Consider the following 22,288-nt stretch of genomic DNA (forward strand, 5'->3'; position numbering starts at 1 on the left):
AAGCATACTAAAACCTAGGTTTAAAAAGCTCTTTCAAAAGCAGCTAGAACTAAATAAATGTTTCTGACAGGAAAGCAAAGAATACAGTAGACACCTAGAGAGTGATGGAGGGTTTCAAGGTCTTTGCTCTACCAAGGATCTGGCACCACCTTGATGCCAACTCTTACTTCTCACCCCATCAGTAGCTACTGGATCAACAGTGGGAAAATTGACTCCTGAGTCAGTGAGATCTTCACGGGAAGAAAGGAGAGTTGGAATTTAGCTAAGGGAGATATCCGAGCACGGGTGAGCTCACATCTGTCACACACGGTGCTTGACAGTGAGGAGACTGAGGAAAAATCTCTTATTCTAGTCAATTAGTCTTTGGTGAAGCCCAATCAAGGCAAAAACACAGATGATGCCCACTGGCTGAGGAGAGTCCCCATTAAGTCACACAAACAAACTCAGCAGAACAGGTTAGATTTATCTTAGATCTTGGAAGCCTTGAAGGAAGAACTCCACACTGAAAGTGAACAAGGAGAAAAATGGATCTGGGAAAGGGCAGCTGGGTGTGTAGGCTATGCTGTAAACCAGAGTGTAACGTTGTGGCATTGCTTGGAAGCTTCTAGGAGTTAAGCCAGGGGTGCCTGAGACATTCTGCTGCTGTAGCTCGTTTCTCTGGGATCAGCTCCAGCATAGGGAGTAAGAAGTCTGTGAATGCAGCTGCCTCATCTTGGGACCACTCGTATTTTTCCACCAACACTTCAAAAAGGCCCCAGGGCTTCAGTTTGGTGATGTGCTTCAGATCACCTGAAAACCCAAGACAAATGGTTTAAGTGCAAGATATAGGAACAGAGCAGCTCAGTAAAATTGGCTAAACAGCTAAACATGACAGAGTGAACTCAGGGACTGTTCTAAGGGAATACAAACTGCTAGGGCATGCTGAAGGGAGAAGTCAATTATATTAAACCCCCTTTTCTATCTGCTTTAGAAGCCTGTTGTAGAAATGTACTTCCTCAAAGGGGTCTTTTTTCACTTCCTGCTGTTTCAGATCCCCTGTCACTAAACATTAACTTCACTAAATCACCAATTATGCTGCTTGACATGACAGATAAACTGTGCCACTGACTCTGGGATACATGCAATGCATGGAGCCCTGTTTCAGAAAGCAATACACTACTAATAAAAAGGACTTGTTTTTATAAAAAGAGTTATTAAACTAGGTCAAAACCTAATTTTTTGACTCAATATATTTCTGGGGCACTCAGGACTTCATGATAATGTTCTGTGCCCTGAGCAACATGGTTCATGATGCCAGGCATGTCAGAAATGGAGTCAAGCTGTCTAGAAAAGCCTTCAAAACTGACTTCCCACCTCTAGCTGGCAGAGATCAGCTAAATAAAACCACATCAAATTTGACAAAACATCTACTGTGCTGTTTTTCTACCTGCTGCATTTGATCTACACCAAGATGCTGTAGGATGCTTTTAGGAGTAAGACAAGAATGCCTTACATTCAGCTGCAGTTTTACTGATAAAGCATTTCATGAAACAAAGGGAAGACTTAAAGATGCCATCTTTGCTGGCATCTATTTCTAACAGGCATTTCCAGCAAGACACTCCTGTCTATTTGGGCAAGGGATGAGGGGATAAAGTGGTATTTGCTTTGTTTTCTTTTACCTTTTTTGGTGAAAAACTCCTTGGAATATTTTCCTGCCAAAATGAGCTTGCGAGGTATTTTCCCCAGAAGTTCTATGATCAATGCAATATGATCTGCACATGAAAAATAAAAAAAAAAACCATAAAGACAATGAGATTCATCCACACAAAACCTCTCCATGCTAGTTTCATGCTCTGGGATATAAGGATAAAGACACAATCCCTTAAAAATTACTTTGGAGACACCTGAAACCAGGTTACACCAAGCAACAACAAAGACAAGGAGCAAGGGGAAAACAACTAGGGGCAATTTGAGGCACAATCAGTTTGAGATACAAGATAGAGAATCCAGCAGCAGGAGGAATGCAAAACACCAGAACAAGAGCATGGACTTCACTGCACAGTGTTTTACTGAAGAGGCTTGAGCACAGTGGCTGCTGATTTGGGTAAATAATCTTTTTGCAAGGAGCTTTTGCATTGCTGATTTGTGAGACGAGGCTCATTTTGAAGAGGCAGCCATTGGATTTCAAGTCCCACTTTAAAAAGGAAAAACTGAGACAAACAAACCTTCATCTCGTGAGTAATCTTCCCCAGAGTGAGGCTCGAACAAATAGTCCCCTGTTGCCAACTCAAAGGCCTAAACAAACAGAAATGAGCACATTAAATCACTCCAAAACACTGTAAGATGTGCTGCAGGTTGACTCTGCAAATCTCAGTGGGCCAGAAGCAAAGCAGTGGGAAAGAAAAAGTGCAAAACTACAGTAAACAGCTATAATCCTAAATACTCCATTACAACCTCAAATGTGCAGTGCCTTTGCTTTAAAAACTGCATTAAAAGCATCACAGGCACACCTGGGATGAATTCTGGGTGCAGGGCCACCAGTTAACCACCAAGTTAAGGTATTTCACATGCTTAGCCTTTCCTCTTCCTCTTCAGAGTTTTGCAAAAATAACACCATGTCCAAACTACAGTTTCTGGGGTCGGTTATTTTTAGTTTGTTTTGTTTTGCTTGGGGTTTTTTTGGGATTATTCCCTCTCCCAAGTTTTCCCATGTTTTTCAAACAGTTAATCTCTGAACATCTGTCTGTAGGGATGAAAACACGTTTTAAATGAGAAAAACATCTGCACTCATTTCAACTCACCACTCCTAAATTCTGTAACACATTCACTTGTACTCAGAGCACTACCCCTGACCTTCTGTATTCTCAGTTTTCTTTAAGAACTGCTGGTGCCAAACAATGGAATCAGGCACACTGTGTAATTCAGGCCACATGCTCTGCAGAGAAAACATGACCCTTCTGCATTTTCTTTTACCACATTCATCAGAATCCCAGCTTGTTTTCCAAGACAGCAAAAATGTCAATTTTTCCAAGCTTAAATTATAAAACCCAAGCTTTGATTTGTTGAAGACACTGAAGAGGCACATGCAGTAACTGGCTTGACTGATTTTTTTCATTGTCATATTCTACATTTGCCAGCTGTAAAAGGAACAGCTTCAGCCTCATCTCAGCATTACTCAGACTAAACATCAATTCCAAACCTGCAGAGGATTATTAAAATTAGAAATTATACTGAAGGCACTTGTGAAGCAGTGCTACAGGCAGCAGAAAGGCTTTTTTTTTTTTTTTTAATATAAGAAGACATTGTGTTCAGAATTGCCTGGTTGTCCTGTTTTTCCAGAAAGCACGACGGCAAAATACAATCATATTTGAAATGTGCTGATGCTGGACAACAAAACCTTCAAAAGGAAAGCCACATGTGGAGAAAAAAATATAAATTTACAACACAACTCTGGTGTGGAAACCTATTATTCAGCAAGTCTGGAAGTTGACTGAACACTTGTGAGGGATTTTTGCCAGTCCCTCAGCAGCTCGGAGGGCAGAGCACAGAGGAGCAATGTCCCCAGCTGGCAGAACTCACCATGCAGGCTGTGCTCCAGATGTCAGCAGGGGTGTTGTACCCTGACCCTATCAACACCTCCAGGGAGCGGTACTGCCTTGTCTGGATGTCTTCAGTGAAATGTTTGTGCTAAAGAGAAGAAATGTTTTACTCAACAGCTCAAGACTGCTTGGAAGAGGAGAATCAACAACCTGGCAGGCTAGAGTAGATGAAAGCTCATTACCATTACATTTCAGCTGCATTTTACATCCTCATTAACTATTTCTTTATATTCCTGTAAGTGCTGTAAATGAGCTATTCCTCCTCAAGTGAAGCAGTCCAGCAATTCAGAGGAAAGCAAGCCACAAAACCAGAATAAATGAAGACTCTGCAGCATGTCCTAGCCAGTCCTGGCAGACAGGCCATGGTCCTGCTACCTTAAAGCAGATAAGCAACACCAATGTGACAAATCACCTTGCCAGGCACTGCAAGCCTGACTGCAATTGTGAGTTGAGACTCATCTCTCCCAACAGATCTGATTTGCCATTTTAGAAGCCAAGTAAAAAGAGATGTATCTTCTATTTGAAATGTCAAACATTTCAAAGAAGCACAGCACAACCATCAAAGAATAAAACTTGGGATTTTTATGGTGTGAGTCTCTTTCATGTGCTTGTGAAGGCACTGCAATGGTCTGACAAGCTACAGAACCAGCACGTCAGAGCAATTGTTTGCAACTTTGTAGGCTCTCCTGGAGACTGAGAAACTCCTTCAGCAGTTTCACACAGCAGATTTCTACACTCTGTGTGTGACATGGCTCACAGCCCTATAAGAAGTAATCAAATGGCAACGAGGCACCCAAAGCATGGACTGAAATCTTGTGTTTAGAGGACCATTTGTGTCTCTGCTTCCCCTCTTTTTTCTCTCATAGTTTCAAACTGTCACTGCTTTCACAGCCAGGTCTAAGGATGTGTTTTACAGATTATTTTCCATCTTGGCAAACTGACTGAATCTGCAGCTTTAAAAAGTCAATGTGAAAAGACCAAACTTACCACCCAGCAGGCATTTCCTAGGTCAGCTATCTTCACTTTGAGCTTATCTGCATTCTTGGGCTCAAGAGGATTAAGAAGGAAATTCCCAGCAGCTGATTTTCCTAGAGGCAATGTGTACAACAGCTGATTAAAGCTACATAGGCAGTGTCACCATCTGTCACCCAAATCCTGTCAACCTCTCCCCAGCCAGGAAGTTTTTCTGATGGATCAGAGCTGTTCCCTCCCTGATGCTTGGGTATAAAAATGAGCATCACTCTGCACTATCAACAACATCATTAAGACCCAACTGGTGTCATTAAGCAGAAGGATAAATGAGCATATGCAACAGTGACTATTTCCCAGCATTTTTTGCACAGCCTGTCTATATTAAAAAAAAAAAAAAAAAAAAAAACCACCCTGTTGAAACAAGGGCACTGCCAGAAACAAAACAAACCTTACAACCCCCTTAAACCTTCCTAAATCTTTGAAGGAAGGGTCCCCATGTTACAGCATCTTTCTGACATGCCCCTCACTCACTGCTGCAACACAATTACAAGAGCTAAAGGATATACTGGGAAAATTGAATGACATGATGGAGAGCAAAAGTATTAAGTCACTAAATGACATCCAGCTGTACCTCTGAATCAAAAATTTGGGAGAGTTTGAAGCTGTAAATTTGGGAGAGGGCTGTGAGAAGCAAAAGATGTCAGTAATCCAGCAGAGGCATTCAGCAAAGTGCAGTTCAAGTTTCAAAATCTAAATTTCTCTTGTTACTTTTCTTCCATATAACTCCCCTAGTGGTACTCTGGGCAAGAAAATGCTAGAACACTTTCTTTAAAGTAAGTACAAATGGTAGTTTTACCCTCCTTCTCCAAGCAGATATGTATCACCTGGCAAGGACACAAAGATGCAAAAGTGGACAGTTTTACCAATTCATATTTTTAACACATACACACCTGGAATGTGTTTAAATTGCTGTACACTATTTCATGCCTTATTTTCTCCTAAGCTTACAAGACAATTTTTCCACTCTGAAGAAAATCATATTTAAATAAAAGCATTAAAGAAATTGGGTTTATTTCCCTACACTGTATAAGCTTTGTTTCAGGCTGCTTTTTCTGGGAAAACATTTACCCATCTTGAATAATAGAGAGAAGTTACCTTTGCTCCATATTAAGAACCAAACTGTCAGAACACACTGAACATACCTATCCCTTAATTTACTAGCAAGTGACAATCTGTAGGCTTAATGAAAATCACATTAGCAGCACATGATTCAAAGGAGGAAATGTTCCTCCACTGAAAACCAAAGGCATAGGTGTTTTTAAAAAGTAGGAATATTTATGCACTCAAAAGTCAAAACCGAGGCACAACCAGCACCTACAAACAGCAAACATCTTGGAGTATGATAATCAGGTTAATTACTCCTGGCAGGAAAACTCTCAAACAAGTGGTTCTGATCACTTCAGCCTACAAAATGCACATTTCTATTCATATGATGAAGTGTTGTAAAGAAATCTCCCACATCAAGGAGCCCTTTCCTACAAGGTTCCTCTTATACCTTTGTTGTCTGTTGGGCTGTTATTCTCATTCTCATCCTCTGAAGGGGTCTCTGTCCTGATGCTTTCCTGAAAATTGTTGATCTCCTGCTCTTGGTTGGGTATGGGCTGGCACACCATGGAATCCTCTGGGACCAAGGGCACAAACAAGTCCAACATTGCTTCCTGGGGCCTGATCTCTGAGTCACTGTTGTGCTGACTGTAATTACAGCTGTGCAAGTTCTCAGTCTTCTGTGTGTGAGGGTGGCTGCCACAGTCATTGGCGTTGTGGAGGTCCTCGAGTCGCACAGACCCCTCGTTCCCAGAGTCTGTCAAGTCTGTCGTCGGGATCACTCCGTTGCAGTTGATTTCTCCTGCGCGTTTCTCCACGCTGCTTTCCATGAGATTGGATCCCTCCTGTCCAAGGGCTTGTGCTGCAAGAGGGGAAAATGAGAATGTAGCAGAGTATGTCTTAGTAAATAGCTGGAAGATGTTCAAGGGCAGCCTGAGAGGTAGGGAGTACTGTAAATGTAACTGAACACAGCCATTCACTCAGATTGTAACAGGAGATTTCCCAGCCCCATCACAAGGACAGAACCCAATGCAAACAGGTGAAATGACAGCAGCCACCTCTGCTAATAAAGGTACACCCTCCTCACACTCATGAAACAACATTGTCCATGCCATGCTGGCAATGCTTTAGGTCCATACCTGGCTTTTTGCTGATATTTTCCTCTGATGGACTGACTTTTATGAGCATTTCCAGAGGGGTCTGAGCTTCTTCCTCCTCCTCAGGCTGTGTCTGCCCAGGGTTTGCTTCCTTCTCCATTTCCTCTATCTCTTGCATTCGCTTCTCCAACAACTCAGCCTGTCTTTTCTGCTTCTTTTTCAACTTCTTTTTCTTATTCTTTGACATTTTGTCAGCCTACGCAGAAGCAGGCAGAGAAATTGGACTTAACATTTTATACTTCAATAAATTTAAAATGCACCAAGGTTTAATTTATCTTAGAGCTGAGGAAACGGTCTGTGATGAAAATGATGGAGACAGCTCCTCTCCCAGATAAAAAGCAGCTATTCTGGGTTTTGAACCACTTGTCTTTGGCCCTAATCAGTACATTTTCTTGCCCTGACCTGAAAAACCTACATTATTCTCCAAGTGAGGGAGATCTCAGACTCCACAGAACAGTCACATTCCCAACAGACCTTGAGATCACCACAAGAACTCCTTGTTCTGGTGATAAATGAGCTAATACCATTTACAAATCCAAGACAGCATTGAACCTGATGCCTATGCCAAACACAAATCACATTTCTTCCTTCTGATATGAGACTGCTCTCTCTTAATGCTGACTGGATTATGAAACCATGCAGGAGATACTATCAGTAGATGCATACTTACAGGTAAGAGCTATTACACTTACTGGTTTTGGCTGTGGTGCAGTGCTCACTGAAAGGGAAAGGAAGATCAGTAAATCAGTATGCTCAACAACTGCAACTGCATTCTGATGTTAAGGTACATTTTTCCTATGTGGTGTGATAACAACATTTCAATTATATCACCAAATGTGATTTTGAAGGCTCATTTCTCTACAAAAACACAACAATAAAAAAAAGATAAAACCATCAAATGAGCAAATGCGTAATTCAAGTTTCAGACAGGAGACTTGCTTGACTGCTATCAAAGACTTCCTGCCATGTAACTTCATTTACTGCATGCATTATGCATCCTACCCAAATGAAAATGCAAATCAAAGCATTAAAATACCAAACTTCAGGGAGCTTCCCTAAGCTAAGATATGCTGTGATCAGTTCAGCTCAATGTTGGTGTTGTAAGGTTATGACTGACAGAGCCTTCCAAGTCACACTGCAGTGGTTTTTGAAAAGCACACACAACTACAGATGGATATTCTGGGGAGGAACACAAGGAACACAAGAGAATTTGCCCTCAGATCTTTAAGGATGTTTCCATGTCAAGGAAGCTGGTTTTGTTAAGAGTTTTCCAGACTTCTGCAAACTGACAACAGGTAACTCATCTTATTGAAACTCTCATCAAATGCATTTCCAGCATCATGCAATGCAAGGTAATAAACTTTTGAAGGAAATGTGAGAATTCTGCCACATTTTTACACCAGTTCCATATTGAGTGCATCAACATTGTGCTATAGAAGACTGACTTTACCTGTGACAGATTAGCTGCTGTTAAAAACAGGCTCCAGTGTGCATTTATCCTCCCTCTTGTTTTCTGACACAAACTGCCTTCCCCATCATCTGAGTTACAAATTATGACTAATTTCCCAATTTACACTCAGGTTTTCAAAGGTTACTTGCATTATTGTTCCACTGTACTCAGGACGTTTTCCTTAGTGATGATTTGGGGGTATGTGGGAGAAACAGCATCCATTTTCAGGGAAAAAAAAAGAAAAAAAAAATCACCTGCAGAGCCAGATGGTGGGGGAGCCCCAGATCTCTGCCACTCTGTTGCCTCTGCAGCCAGCCTGCGAATGTACTGGTCATTCACACACAGCAGGATGTTCTCAGGCTTTATATCTGTGTGGATGATTCTACATTTTGTATGCAAGTAATCCAGACCCTGAAGAACCTGCAGGCAAGGGAGAAGGAAGTCAGCCATTAGACAATCTAATTGAGAGCAAAGTGAAAATGCAAAAGTGCCTAGGATGGCAAATGAAGCTGAAAGGGTTTGAGTGTTTGAGAACACTCCAGGCTAGAGCTGGTGTGATCACTGGTTATGACCCAGTTCCACAGTAACAGATTTGCATACAGATTTTAGCTACCATTTAAAAAATACTCTATTTACCCTCATAGCTTAACTAACCACAGGTGAAAATCCAATTTTAATACTCTACAATAAAATCACACTTTCCTCCTCCCCTGCACCTCCATGTAGAAAGGTGTTTCTTCTTAGGCTACCACCCAGTAAGGAGAACCAGTTTCTCCTGCTCTTCCCATCATTAAGCACTGTGCTTACTGTGACAGCTTTAAAAAATACTTCACTTATGAGGAATGACTGAGGTAAGAAGAGGTTAAAAGCAAAAATCATCACGGTTTAAGTGTCAGAAATCAACTAACTGCAGCAGAAGGGGCTTGTAGTAGAGAAAAGAAGTACTAACCCAAGAATATTTTGTTGCATGAAGGAGGTACCATGCATTTTTAACTTTTGTTTCCTTGGATCTGAGAAAGATCAGTGAAAGATTTTTAACTGGGTCAAGAGAAAGAGTGCAGTCAGAACTGGAACTTACCTGTTTGATGATTTTTTTGACACAAGGGAGTGGAAGACCCTGATAATTTGACTTGATGATCCACTTCAGGAGATGATGCCCTAGAACTTCAAACACCATACAGATATCTGGAACTGAATCAAGGAAAAATCCAGACATCCAGACCCAAGGAGCCCCAGATTTCCAGGACTGAGGATCAAAACAAATCCAAACCAGTTGGGCACTTCATGTTAAAGAACCCTTATCCTTCTGACACAGCTTGGAAAAGCTGCCTTCCTCAACAGCATCATTTTATCCTACACAACAGTGCCATTACCTAAAATAAAATAAAATACAGAGGGATGGAGCTGCACAAAGGTCCCACTGCAGCAGTAGCAACCTCCTGCTTTGAGTGGGAGCCACTTGCACAAATGTACATCAGTGTTCACTGTAAGTTTTGGAACAGCCTACGCTTCTGCCCCAGGCAAAACTTGATGCCAGATCTCTCTGTACCAGCATTACCTGTAAAGATAATAAAATTTCCATTTCCTAAGTAATCTTCAGACCAATAAAGTCACTTTCTTTGCCCTCCTTTGCCTCTTTACCAGCAAAAGAAACTTTTGATAAGCCTGGATTTCAACTATATTTATATGATCTGCTTTTTAGCTCTAAGATCTCAACAGCTACAGTCACTCCAGTGACATATTCAGTACAGTGCCCCTGTTTTAGAAGCCAAACTTCTATGAGTTTATTAGGCTTCTTTTCATCTACATTGGCAGAAAGTACACATTTCACAAGAATGGAAGAAATATAAGCTCAAATCAACACTTACTCAGAAAATAAAAGTTAGAGAAAATGCATTATGGGTCTACTTTTTATCATCTACAGCTCAGTTCTCTCAAGCAGCCCAGCAATTCTCACTGAAATAAAATTTAATTTATGTTGAAGTGAAAACAATGCACAAAAGCCCAACTTTTAAATTGTGAGGATCCATTATTACCCCTTGCTACAAATCACTGCCTATGAGAAGGCTGTTCCCACAACTACAGGCCACTGTCAAAGCAATACACTGCAAACATCCTAACAATGCTGATAAATTACAAAGTAAGATGTTTCCACAACTAGATAACCAAGCTTATTTTCAAGTCATAGATGGCTCATTCGCTATTTTCAGCTACTGGTTTTAACATGCTGTACTGCTTTACTGAAATAACAGGTTCTTAACAGGCTGCTTGCAAAATTGAGGGGTTGAGGTAGATGGGCTCTCCTACCTCGAAGGTACCTCTGACACAGCCACTCGGTCCTGATTCACACATTGGTGGCAGAACATTAAAAGCACAACCCAGCAGTGCTGACACAAATTACACCAGACTGAATCATCACTCTGGATCTGAGCTCAGCAGGCAGTTTGGAGGCAGATCCTCCTACAGCAGGTTTCCTCGGGCAGGGAAAGGGATGCCTGGGCATTGCTTGCCAAAGCAGGGCAGCTGCCCAACAAACTCCCCATCTTTTCAATTCTTGGCTTTTATTCCACAAAAGGATACGGGAACCATTCACTCCTGAAATCTTGAAGTCATCTAATAACTGAACAACTCTCTCTTTGCTTGGATCATCTGGATCACTGTTGCGGACCTGCAGAGAAAGAGGTTATTTTGATGTCAGATCCACTGCACTGTTTGGTCCCTACACAAATTCTTGATGATATGGAAATATCAGTTTGGTTTCTACACAAATTCTTGATGATCTGGAAATATCAAGCACGTGACAGATGAAAACTCCCCAAAAAGGAAAAAAAAGAGTAAAATAAAATTGAGCCCAAGTCAGGCACTCACCGATTTCAGCAATTTGATTTCATCCAGCGCTGTTTCTGTGTAGTGCTCTGCACTCTTCACCACCTTCATTGCCACAAATCTCCTCCCTCTGTGCACACATGGCAAGTCAATTGGGAACTGTTAATGCTCATAGAAAGAACTTACTCTCCAGGATTATCCCAATTTTTTTGCACGCAAGAGAGTTTATTTCACACATCATGGAAAAATAAGGTTTAAACACTCAAAGACTGCCTTTGAGTCTTTTTTTAACAGAAGATTCATGTTAGTAATTTCTCAAAATATCGAATAATAGGTCAGAGACTGAACACAACTCTTCCCACAGATATAGTTTGTCCTGTTGAGTTCCTCCCACACACTTGCATGCACAATATCAGAAGAGAATCCTGTTCTAGGATGTGGATAGCTAATGCTTTGTGTTTTCATCTAAAAGTAAAAGGATGTTTTCTGCTCAGGTTTGTGCATGCCTGGCAGGAACACCAGCTGGAACAGGAGCACTTACTGAATGTCCCAAGCCAGCCACACGGTGGAGAAATGACCCCATCCAAGCTTCCGAATCACGTGGTAACGTCCATTGAAGAGATCTCCTATTTTCACAAGGTGGTAACCCCCTGGAAAAACACAAGAACCAGAGAACAGCTGTGGGGAACAAGCATCACAATCACTGCAGCACCACAAAATATTTCCCCAGTGAAAACACCTGAAGTCTGCTAGGCTGACTACCTTTGGAAAACACAGGTTGTGATGGTAACAGAATCTTCCAGCTAAATATCAGCATTGCTTTTGTATGCTCTGACCCTAGAACGTGAAAGAGGCTCTGCAACCAAGATCCCAACAGTTCTCCTTGCAATTGTCCTGACTGGAAGGCACTCTGCCACTGAAAACAGGAAAGTCTCCTCTGCACCCTTCATATCTCTGAAGCTACTGACGATACAGGGGATTCCAACACAGAAGCAAAAACATGAAAAGCCAAAGATGGAACTGGCAGAAAACAGAACAAAGAGAAGAAATTGTGATTTGGTGTTTTCATTTGCTCTATATTTTGTTTCTGCTCAGAGAAACAGGGGAAAGTTATTTTAAAAACAAGTTTTTCTGAAGAATGGATATCAAGATAATGATCTGATCTTCAAAATAAAACTGAAGAATATTAAAAGGTTTTGAAAGTGTCCCTTTTGCAATGAAATAAAAAAAAGAAGTAAATGCCTCCTTGCTTTTATCAATATTGAAAGCCCTCTGGCACAGAGGAAAAGTTAACAGCTTTAAACTTATGCATTAAAAACAGTTCTGCAACTCAAGTCTTGACTGATAACAGAGGGAAACCTGGAGACTACCTTCTCCATTTCATGTTGGCTTGAAAAATGTTATTATCATCATGCAAAGTACTCTTAACATAAGAGGGAGTCTATTTTCATTCTCTACAGCAAATGGGAAATGGAGGGGATTCCTTGATTGCATTGAAAATCATGCATCTTAAACAGGCAAGTGCTCACCTTTACAGTAATCATTTGGATCCTCTTGCTCATCATCATCTGATCCCAGGATTTCCTCCTCTTGCTCTGGAAGATCACTCTCGGAATGAGCAGCAAGGCCCCGGTGCTGGGTGTCAGGTCTGAAAGAGAACACACTGCATGTCACACACACACAGATCACACTGCATGTCACACACACACAGATCACACTGCATGTCACACACACAGATCACACTGCATGCCACACACACACAGATCACACTGCATGTCACACACACAGATCACACTGCATGTCACACACAGATCACACTGCATGTCACACACACAGATCACACTGCATGTCACACACACACAGATCACACTGCATGCCACACACACACAGATCACACTGCATGTCACACACACAGATCACACTGCATGTCACACACAGATCACACTGCATGTCACACACACACAGATCACACTGCATGTCACACACAGAGACCACACTGCATGTCACACACAGATCACACTGCATGTCACACACACAGAGACCACACTGCATGTCACACACAGATCACACTGCATGTCACACACACAGAGACCACACTGCATGTCACACACACACAGATCACACTGCATGTCACACACACACAGATCACACTGCATGTCACACACACACAGATCACACTGCATGTCACACACACAGATCACACTGCATGTCACACACAGAGACCACACTGCATGTCACACACACAGATCACACTGCATGTCACACACACAGATCACACTGCATGTCACACACAGAGACCACACTGCATGTCACACACACAGATCACACTGCATGTCACACACACAGATCACACTGCATGTCACACACACAGAGATCACACTGCATGTCACACACAGATCACACTGCATGTCACACACACAGAGATCACACTGCACATCTCACAGAGAACACACAGCAGTGCTTTTATTCCTAAGCTAAAAGTAGACAGAAATAATTTTTGCATACTAGTGAGAAATGCACCTTATTGCCCTAGATCCACTTTCATAGTGGAACCAAGCAAAGTCCAAACAAGGTAAGATTTAAAAGCTTAATGATCCCACCAAAATATTAGCCTCTCAACCCCTTCTCAGCCTTTCTCTAAAGCAGATTTGTATTTTATTTGTTATCCTAGGTAAAACTTAAAAATGTAAATACTGATTAATTTTATTTTAAAGACTAACATAAATTAGTTTTTATTCTTTTTTGGAGAAAATGGTTAACCAGTGTTTTAGAACTTGTGGCCCTTTGTTCCTTTCATATTCAAGGTCAAATGAATATTTAACAATCCTTCTGCTTCTAACACTTTAGAACACTACAGCCCCTAATCTTGACATTTATTTCTCCTATTCTCAAGGGGCAGGCTGCATTTTTAGTTCATCTCTTGACTCAAGATCCAAAGTTTATTACAGTTGTCTGAACTATGGAGAGTGGGAGGACACAGAGCAGATGTTCAATAAACCCTCCTGAGAGCTTGTGATTGCAGAGGGATTGGAATCAGGCACTAAGGTGGTGGAGGTTTTTCACTCCTACATTCATAAATAAAAGTGTTCATTTTATGTGTTTAACTTCCCATCAAATGTGCTACTCTGAGCTCTTGCTTGTGAAGGCCATGTCAGCAAAGGCCACCTCCATGCCCTCATACACTCAGGCTGTGCTCCCCAAATAAAACATCTCCCCTATCTCAGCTCTTTCATGGCATCACACTGATCACAGCCAAACAGCTCAAGAAAACCCGATTTTGGTATTAGCCTATTTATTTACTTTACAAAGCATTACAGGGAACGCTTAAATGCCTACAAAGATTCAAGATACCTCTGTACAAAGCAAACATTTATAATGAAAACAATGCCTACAGACCACTTGCTTTGGCAGGATTTAAGGGCAAAGTATGCAAGATATCAACATTAAGTTTCCTCTCCTCAGAAGCACGAGATATCCCAAAAAGCTGGAGTTGTCCAAAGAAGTGGGCAGCAAACTTCATCACAGTAGTGACACAAGCACAAGATAACATTCTTTCCAGAGCGTTCCAGCAGTGAATTAGCGGAAGTTTCTTGTATTGAAACTATTGTTGCAGGGAAGCAGCAGATAACACCGGGGCCTTCCAGCACCCTCTTTAAAATTCAGCTCATTTTGCTGCAAGAAGGAAGAACTGCCCACCCAGTGGCTATGCCAGCAATGCAGGCAGGCCCTCAGATGCAGTTTTCACAACTTAGTCCTGAGCTGGACTCTTGAAAATCATATCAGGGCCGTACTAACTCATCTTAATCCATGGGAAAAATGAAATATTTTCATTTGGAATAGTTATACAGTAGAATGAATGTTCAGCACTGACCTACTACACGTGCACTCTGCTGAGACTTCACACATTAAACACATTGCTAACACGTTCAAACTACAGCCATCTTCAACATCATAAAAAGGGAGAAATCTTGCGTTCCAGTCTGATGATGACTAAATTTCACTTAAAATCCACAACTGCAGTTCATTTAAACAAGGAAGAGCTACAAAGGTCATTCCAGGCACAGCCCACCACCAGACATTTCCTTTCAGTCTGTTGTCAGTAAGTCCTGCTGATTTTTTTAAATTCAGGAACAGCTTAATGGTCTCAAACCATAAACCAAAGACTGCCAAGCTAATGAGACTTCTATTAAGAACCCTGCAGCTTGATCCAGCCCTGAGATATTTAGTATTTAGACTTTTTAGTCACTGAATTTTAAGTCGGGGTAGGAAGAAGGAAACCTGCAGTAGGGGGTGCAGGAAGTCTTAGAGGTCAAAAAGCTTCTTTAAAATTGCTGCATTCCGCTGGGGACAATTGAGATACAAATAAAGTCACACATTATCTCCAAATTAAGAGCAGGCAGCAAAGGCAAGAAATGGCCATAGGCAGAATGGTTGAAGGGGAGATTAGATGCTCACAGACAACAAATCCTATAGACAGGGTAAAGAGAACAGGAGCTGGACAGAAAGATTTTTAAGCCAGGAACCTCACACATAGCGTGAGTAGTAAAGAGTAATTCTCCCCAGTGCTGTTTCAGGATTTTCACGTTTTTAACTGCACAGGATGTAAGGGATTAAAAAGGACTCTAAAGAAAATTCCCCTGAAGTGGCAGTGATGCAGACAGACACGTCACACCATTCTGCAGTCCCAGTGCTTCTCAATAATAGCAACTCCATGCATCGAGGAAGAAGTTACTGGAAGCACTAAAGCCCATTCTCCTGGAAGCTTTCTGTGCCCCTCCTAAGGGGCTGACTAATCCTGCTGCTGGCAGTCTCACACACGACACGCCCTGGAGTCTGCAGCCGAGTCTTTCATGGGGATCCAAAAGCATTTCACTCCTACATTAGGGTCTATGATACCAACTAATGTAAGAAAGCCGAATTCAGGTCACACATCTCTACAGTGCTATTTTTCCTTTATGAAATCACCTCCAAAATACACCTCATTCTTTTGCCTTCCTGTGAAAATTTGTTTCATGTTATTACACACCACCCTGTTCTTCTCCTGAAATGACCATGTCAGCTGAAGATTAAGAGAGAATTAATCAGTGCAGAACATGTATTAATACCTAAGAAAAAAATATATACAAAAGCACAAGCCTCATCTGTCTGCTTTGCTCACAAAGACAGTACTCTAAAAGGCACAAAAGGCTGTTAAAGACAGCAGAAAAATCCATGCCCAGTATTTAGAGATGACAGCTGAAACAGCTGTTGTCAAAATTGCAAAATGCAGATAAAGTATATAAAAATCCCATGCTAAATGACTGTTTACACATTAAAAACAAAGTGTTCTAGGGTACTTTTTTCTTTTATAGCCACCTCTGATCTACAGAAGAACACCGTGATCACCTTTTCCTTTTGCTCTCTCATTGTGCTAATTAATCATCAGAATGAACTGGATCTGCAGGGTCTCTCTACAACTACATAGCAATATTTTACTTAAGAAAAACAATGTGGAACAGAAAAGCTAAGGCAAAATTCTAAGTCTTCTATGGAATTCATGTGAATCCATATCTAGAGACCCTCCCAAAAGTCCTCATTCCCTGAAGAGCTGCAAATTCTCGAGACAAAATTAGAGAGGGGAACCTACCTGCAAGAAGCACGGCCTCCCATGGATAAAGATACTCCTGAAGACAGCCCAATAGTTTTCGAAAAAGCCATCAAAAGCCAGACACCACAGTGTTGGGGAAGGAGGGGGACATCAGCAGCGGGCAGAGGGGCTGGCTCTCCTCAAATGCAGCACAGCTTTGTGCAAGAGTGAAGGAGAAGAGGGATTTGCCTCCAGCACCCAGCTGCAGCTGCCCAGCACTGCATTGCAGGTGAAGGAAGGGCCGTGCAGCAAGGCTGGGGCTTGCTCTCAGCTGATCTTCCTGCAAATTCAGTCATGTCAGGGGGGTGATCATAAAGATTCATCCCCTCCTCTTGATGTCTACGTGTCTCTTCTTCCCTCTAATGAAATTAGAAATTCAGGCAGATACTTTGTTTCATCTTCCTGAACCAGCCGGTTTTATTTGCCTATTCAATAGCCCAGTGGATTCAAAGCTGGGATGAAGACAAGGATCATGGTAATTGTCGACAGAGCAACCCTTTTGATAGAGGAATTCCAGCACAATCACTCAGCAGGGAAAGAGCATTCAAAGGAAAAATAAATTTTCTGATGTAATTCTGCACCTCCCCTTACAGAGTTAGAAGAAAAACTTATCCTTTATGCTTAAAATGACAAAACAAGCAGAAGGAGTCAAATCTTCTTTAAAAGGTTGGACTGAGTATTTTTCACAGCAGCGGGTACTTAACATCATCTTCCAACAATGTACAATTCCCAGTCATTTCCTGTGCCTGTTTATCCTGCTGGTTTATGTAAGTGACAGGGGAAACAAGTCACCAACAATGTGACATAGCAAGTAACAATTTAGAGATTTCTCTCCTAGGGAGCACTTTATTAGTGTAAGACACACTGATGCTGCCCCTGCAAGCAAGAGGTTTAAAAAATTGTCTTCATCCAGTTGTATGTCTAAAATATTTTCACCTTAAAAGCTCACAGAAGTCTGAATATGCTTTTAATAGTTTAGCATTGCCAAAACTCTTCATATTAGAAAAGGAACTAAAAACATTCAAAAATTTCCACTGTAGACAAGATTTTGCTCCATGTTCACTGAAGATATCACCCAACCCCTGCAATGCACAGCAGGGATGGTGAAGTTATTTGCAGGAGCTAAGATCTGAGTCACTCACTTGCTCCTTACAGAAGGTGTTAAAGCCATTTGGAAAAACACTTTGGAATTCTCTTGCCAGTTTTCAGTGGAATCACTTAACTGGTCCACACACATAAAGTAAGGCAAAAAATGATTAGGAAATATCAGCCACACAATGTGGGTTCTTACAGATTTGCAGAGAAGGAAGGGTACCCTCTATAAATTACCAGACACACATCCAAGTCTCCACACTCAACTTCACCATCAACCTCTGAACATCTTCTTTGCTCCAATAACTTACATTAAAAAAAAAAAATACTTGAAAGGAGGTGTTTGGTTTTCCTATTGAAGAGCATTAAGAATGACTTCAAAACTCTGTTATGGACAGAAAAGATTCTTCCTTGTCCCTAAAACAGCAGGAATACTGTCCATGCTACCTAACTACTTGCCTTGAATAGATACAAAAGCAGACTCCTTCCACCCCTCAAGCAAGGAAGGCAACTTACATTTAGGCCGAATCACTTTTGTCACACCCATCATCCTTAAATACATACTAACAAAAAAATATACTCTCCTTACTCCTCTGTGTCTGCCTCTCCCTTGAAATTTGCAATGACACCCAACTGCAGGAAACTGAAGGGAAATATTTTCCTAATTTTAAGTAGCCTCCAACACAGCCTTTATAAGCAGTGTCATCCCTTATTGGTGAGCTCAAATTACACACATGAAACGCCCCCAAGCAAAACTCAGTTCAGTGAACGCAGGAGGAATGACGAACCCAGCTCCCACTGGAGCTTTATCTGCTCCTAGCAGGCACCAGATAAAGGCACTGCAAACACTCCACGACTCTTCTTTCCACCTTTACCATCCAGCCAATGATTTGCTGGGCTCCACACTCAATTCAGCAAGATCTCACTTAAGGATTCCGTGTTTTCATTTGAGAAGAAGCTCCATATGGCACGGTGAAAAGCCAGGATTTAAAATCCCTCTCCCATTTCCACATCTGTGCATGGAGACAATGTCTCTTTAAGGAAGAATGCTCGCAGGCTGCATCTCATTACTGTTTCTTAGTGTGCCTGTAATTTCATGTTAAGGCACATCTAGTGAGAATGAGCGCTCACACGAGGATCTGCTGGCAAAGCTCATGCTCAGTGAATATGGTAACTGACTGCACACAACTTTCAGCATGAATCCAGGTCTGGAATGATCAAAGTGTTTTCCTGCTCGTATGCAGCCGGCCTTTCTGCTCACGAAATCCCAACTATATTGGGGAGAATTATAAATCATCGATGGTGGGGGACTTCTGAGTGTACAATCCATGTTATTTTGTGATTATTGTTGCATCCCTATTTTTCTGAATAAATAACTGGTGTTTTCTGCCAGAAGGGCAAATCCACAATACTTGCTGCTATAGAGCACTCATCCCAGAGCTACAGGAACACCACTGTCAAGAACTTAGAAGACTGGAGATGGTCAAACATTTCGTTTTTAAATACCAGTACTCAGAGGCACCAAGACATATTTTTGATTAGCAGATCTGTGGGAACTCAGATTGAAGATAAGTACTGGCTTTCACATAAGAAAGGTATTAAAATACAAATAACAGGCAATCAAGTTTCTTTCTTCCCATCCCCACTCCCCCACACAAGCACTTAACAAGCTGTTTGCAAAACTGTCTGCTAGTCCAGCTATCACAAATCAAGGGATTTCTATGGAAACCAGCAAATTTCAGTTGTGTCCTGTCATGGTTTGATAATCACTTCTGTATTTGAGTGAAAAAAATTACAAGGGCAATGGAAATTACAGGTATCTCACCTTCAGAATTCCAAGAGCCTCTGCCTGCTCTCTTTCTACAGGACAGTGTTAGGATAAATGCATGCTCTACTTCATTGATATAAAATGAAACTTTTAAGACAGGAAGGAGTGAAAGAAATAGGATCATCCTGAATTTGCAGAAAATTAAGAACGTGGTTGACGTTCCTATAAAAATATATATTCGTTTCCTATTAAAAAAAAGCTTATACATGGAATCATAATTATGATTTACAAGGTGTTTCTGTAAATCTGTTTCTGTAAATCATCAGTTAGTTTAGACTGGTCTTGTCTAAACCAAGCAAACAGCAATATTAACTACTGGATGATGAAAAAATAAGTAACTTTCCAGTTTCTTTTAACCTTTCCAAATGTTTTTTGTTCTGTTTTTAATGATATTAGGTTTATAGGTAAACTTAAAGCAGCTGTAGTTCATTTTTAAAATGAAACATATTTTGAATTTTTACTTCCTTCAGAACATTCTCTGCATTTTCATATAATAATTCAGAACACTTAACTTTACCTTTTAAAAATCACTGTTTCATGCTTTTTACTAAAAATGTAAAGAAAAAATGTATTACAGAAAAAACTGCATGTGTGATCTAAACTATCATGGAACATCAGATATTAGAAGCACATTGCATGTGGTTTCAAGTATAGATTTTATGGAAAGTCATGAAACAACCCAGTTAAGCCTATTTTAGAAGATTTAACTAGAGCAGCTTTGTATTTAAATAGAATAAATGTTGTGGAACTGTACCTAAAGTTAGAGGCTGACACTGAGTTCATTTAATTGCACAGCATAAAGCACATGCAAGTTTCTTTAATTTCTGATATACAATCTAATAAACTTATGGTACCAGAAAAGAGTTGAAGCATAAAGTGTAAGAATATAAACACAGCATCTGACAAATAGAATGGCTCTGCACTCAAATCAAGGTTAGTGGCAAAATCAAGAGCTAACTGGCAGTGCCTTTAACCTGTCCTGAATATGTGGCTAAAAAAAGATTTATAAAAAACCCTAACATGCCAGCTCTGAAAGTTATCATTCAGCAACCTCAAAATCTACACAGAAATTAGCCTTCCCAGCTGCACTGTGGCCTCTGTTGGCAGAATCAGTATTGCTGATCTGCAGCTAGAGAAAGAAAGAAAAATTAACATGTATAGAATGAGACAATGGATTATTCATACAGAAATTACAGAAGGAGGAGAGCATTTCAAAAATTGTCCTAATACTACCTTCAAGGAGTACCAGGGACACATATGGAATAGCATGGAACCATAATGCATGTCTCCCAAATACTTTGGTTAAGGCTCTTTACTCATCAAAAGCCCCATCTCAAAACGACTAATTCTTGGCTGAAGGCAACAAGAAAAAAAAATATTTTAAATCCCTGTGATGTGTCTGAGGAAGTGGCTGAGAAAGCATTACTCTAGGCCTAAAGAAAAAACCCTCCAACTCCCACCTCCAAAGCCTTAGCCTTACTATCTTTAGTCCTAGGCACCTTCAAGTAAAAAACATCCTGAGTCACCAGAGATTTTACAGAAATACGTAGCATTGTATGGAGCATAAAGAACCAGCTCTAGGATTGACATCACCTTTCTGCAGAAAGGAACCCATGAGCAGCACTGAACATGGCACTTAGTGCAGCCTGCTGAAAGCCATTGTTTAGTATTTACTCGAGTTCCTCTAATTTCTACCTCTGCCTCCAAAAGTTCCCCACACATAAAGACTCGTGACATTCCTGCGGTAAGAGAGAAGCCACACGAGAGCATCAAAGTTAGAGAACGAAGCAAACAACGCATCACGGCATTCTTTCGGCAAGGAAAAAAAAAAAAAAAAAAAAAAAAACACCACAAAAACTCAGGGGGAAAGAGAGTCAAGAGAGGGGAGAGAGTCGAGAGAAGGTGGTTCCTGAAGCAGGCAGTTGCTGAAGTGCCCCAGGGACTGCAGAGAGGGGACGCTGACATCTCCCTCCAGGATACAGCCAAGGGGAGCCGGCAAGGGCAGACCACCACCCGCAGCTCCGTCCCTAAAGCACCACCGCAACTGCACGGCCGGGGTGCGGGGAGAAGCAGGGAAAGCAGAGCCTGCGGTTCCCCGTCCAGCCCAGGGAGCCGCGACCGGAGCCGGCGAGGGGAGGCGGCCAGAGCTGGGCGGCAAAACGGCCGCCCCGGGCCACGCGCTGCGCCGGCTCCGCTGCTGCCCGAAACGTGCGCTCGGTTAACTCCGCTTAAAAACCTGCCCAGCCCCGCGGGCTCGCGCGTTCCTCCGCCCCGAGCGCCCTCCGGGCCGCCGGGCCCCGCAGCCCCTTCCCCGCGGGGAGGGCCAGGGGAACAAAGAGGCGGCGGTGCCGGCGGGAGATACCGCCCGAAGGGAGCCGCGGCCGCACTCACTTCCTCTGGGCCTTGTCCTTCTTGGCTTTGGTCCGCTTCTTCCGGGCCTGCAGCGCCAGCACTGAGGGAGAGAAGGAGAGAGAGGCGTGAAGGGCGGCGGGCCCTGCGGGGGCCCCGCGGGGCGATGGAGGCCGCGCCGCGCTCACCTTTCCGCTCCATGGCCGCCACCGCCGGCGGCCCCGGGCGCCTGCGCTGCGCCCGCCGGGCTGGGCACGCGCGGCTCGGCCGCCTCAGCCGCGCGGAGCCACCGCCTCCCGGCCCGGA

The 22,288-nt window shown here is 42.1% G+C and overlaps 1 protein-coding gene across 1 annotated transcript; it reads right to left on the reverse strand.

Moving 5' to 3' along the window:
* Positions 1–443: 443 nt before the first annotated feature.
* On the reverse strand, positions 444–22,270 carry SRPK1 (SRSF protein kinase 1). The gene is made up of 16 exons (XM_053998267.1): positions 22,171–22,270; positions 22,025–22,085; positions 12,617–12,735; positions 11,629–11,737; positions 11,130–11,217; positions 10,842–10,929; positions 9,340–9,446; positions 8,516–8,681; positions 7,504–7,529; positions 6,794–7,007; positions 6,106–6,516; positions 4,566–4,666; positions 3,559–3,666; positions 2,205–2,274; positions 1,659–1,751; positions 444–789 (listed from the first exon to the last, which is right to left on the reverse strand). Exons 1-16 carry the CDS (start codon positions 22,181–22,183, stop codon positions 605–607), a joined length of 1,959 nt encoding a protein of 652 aa, XP_053854242.1. The 5' UTR covers positions 22,184–22,270; the 3' UTR covers positions 444–604.
* Positions 22,271–22,288: the final 18 nt, after the last annotated feature.

This window comes from Vidua macroura, chromosome 24, assembly GCF_024509145.1.
Source record: "Vidua macroura isolate BioBank_ID:100142 chromosome 24, ASM2450914v1, whole genome shotgun sequence".
Taxonomy (NCBI): Eukaryota; Metazoa; Chordata; class Aves; order Passeriformes; family Viduidae; genus Vidua; species Vidua macroura.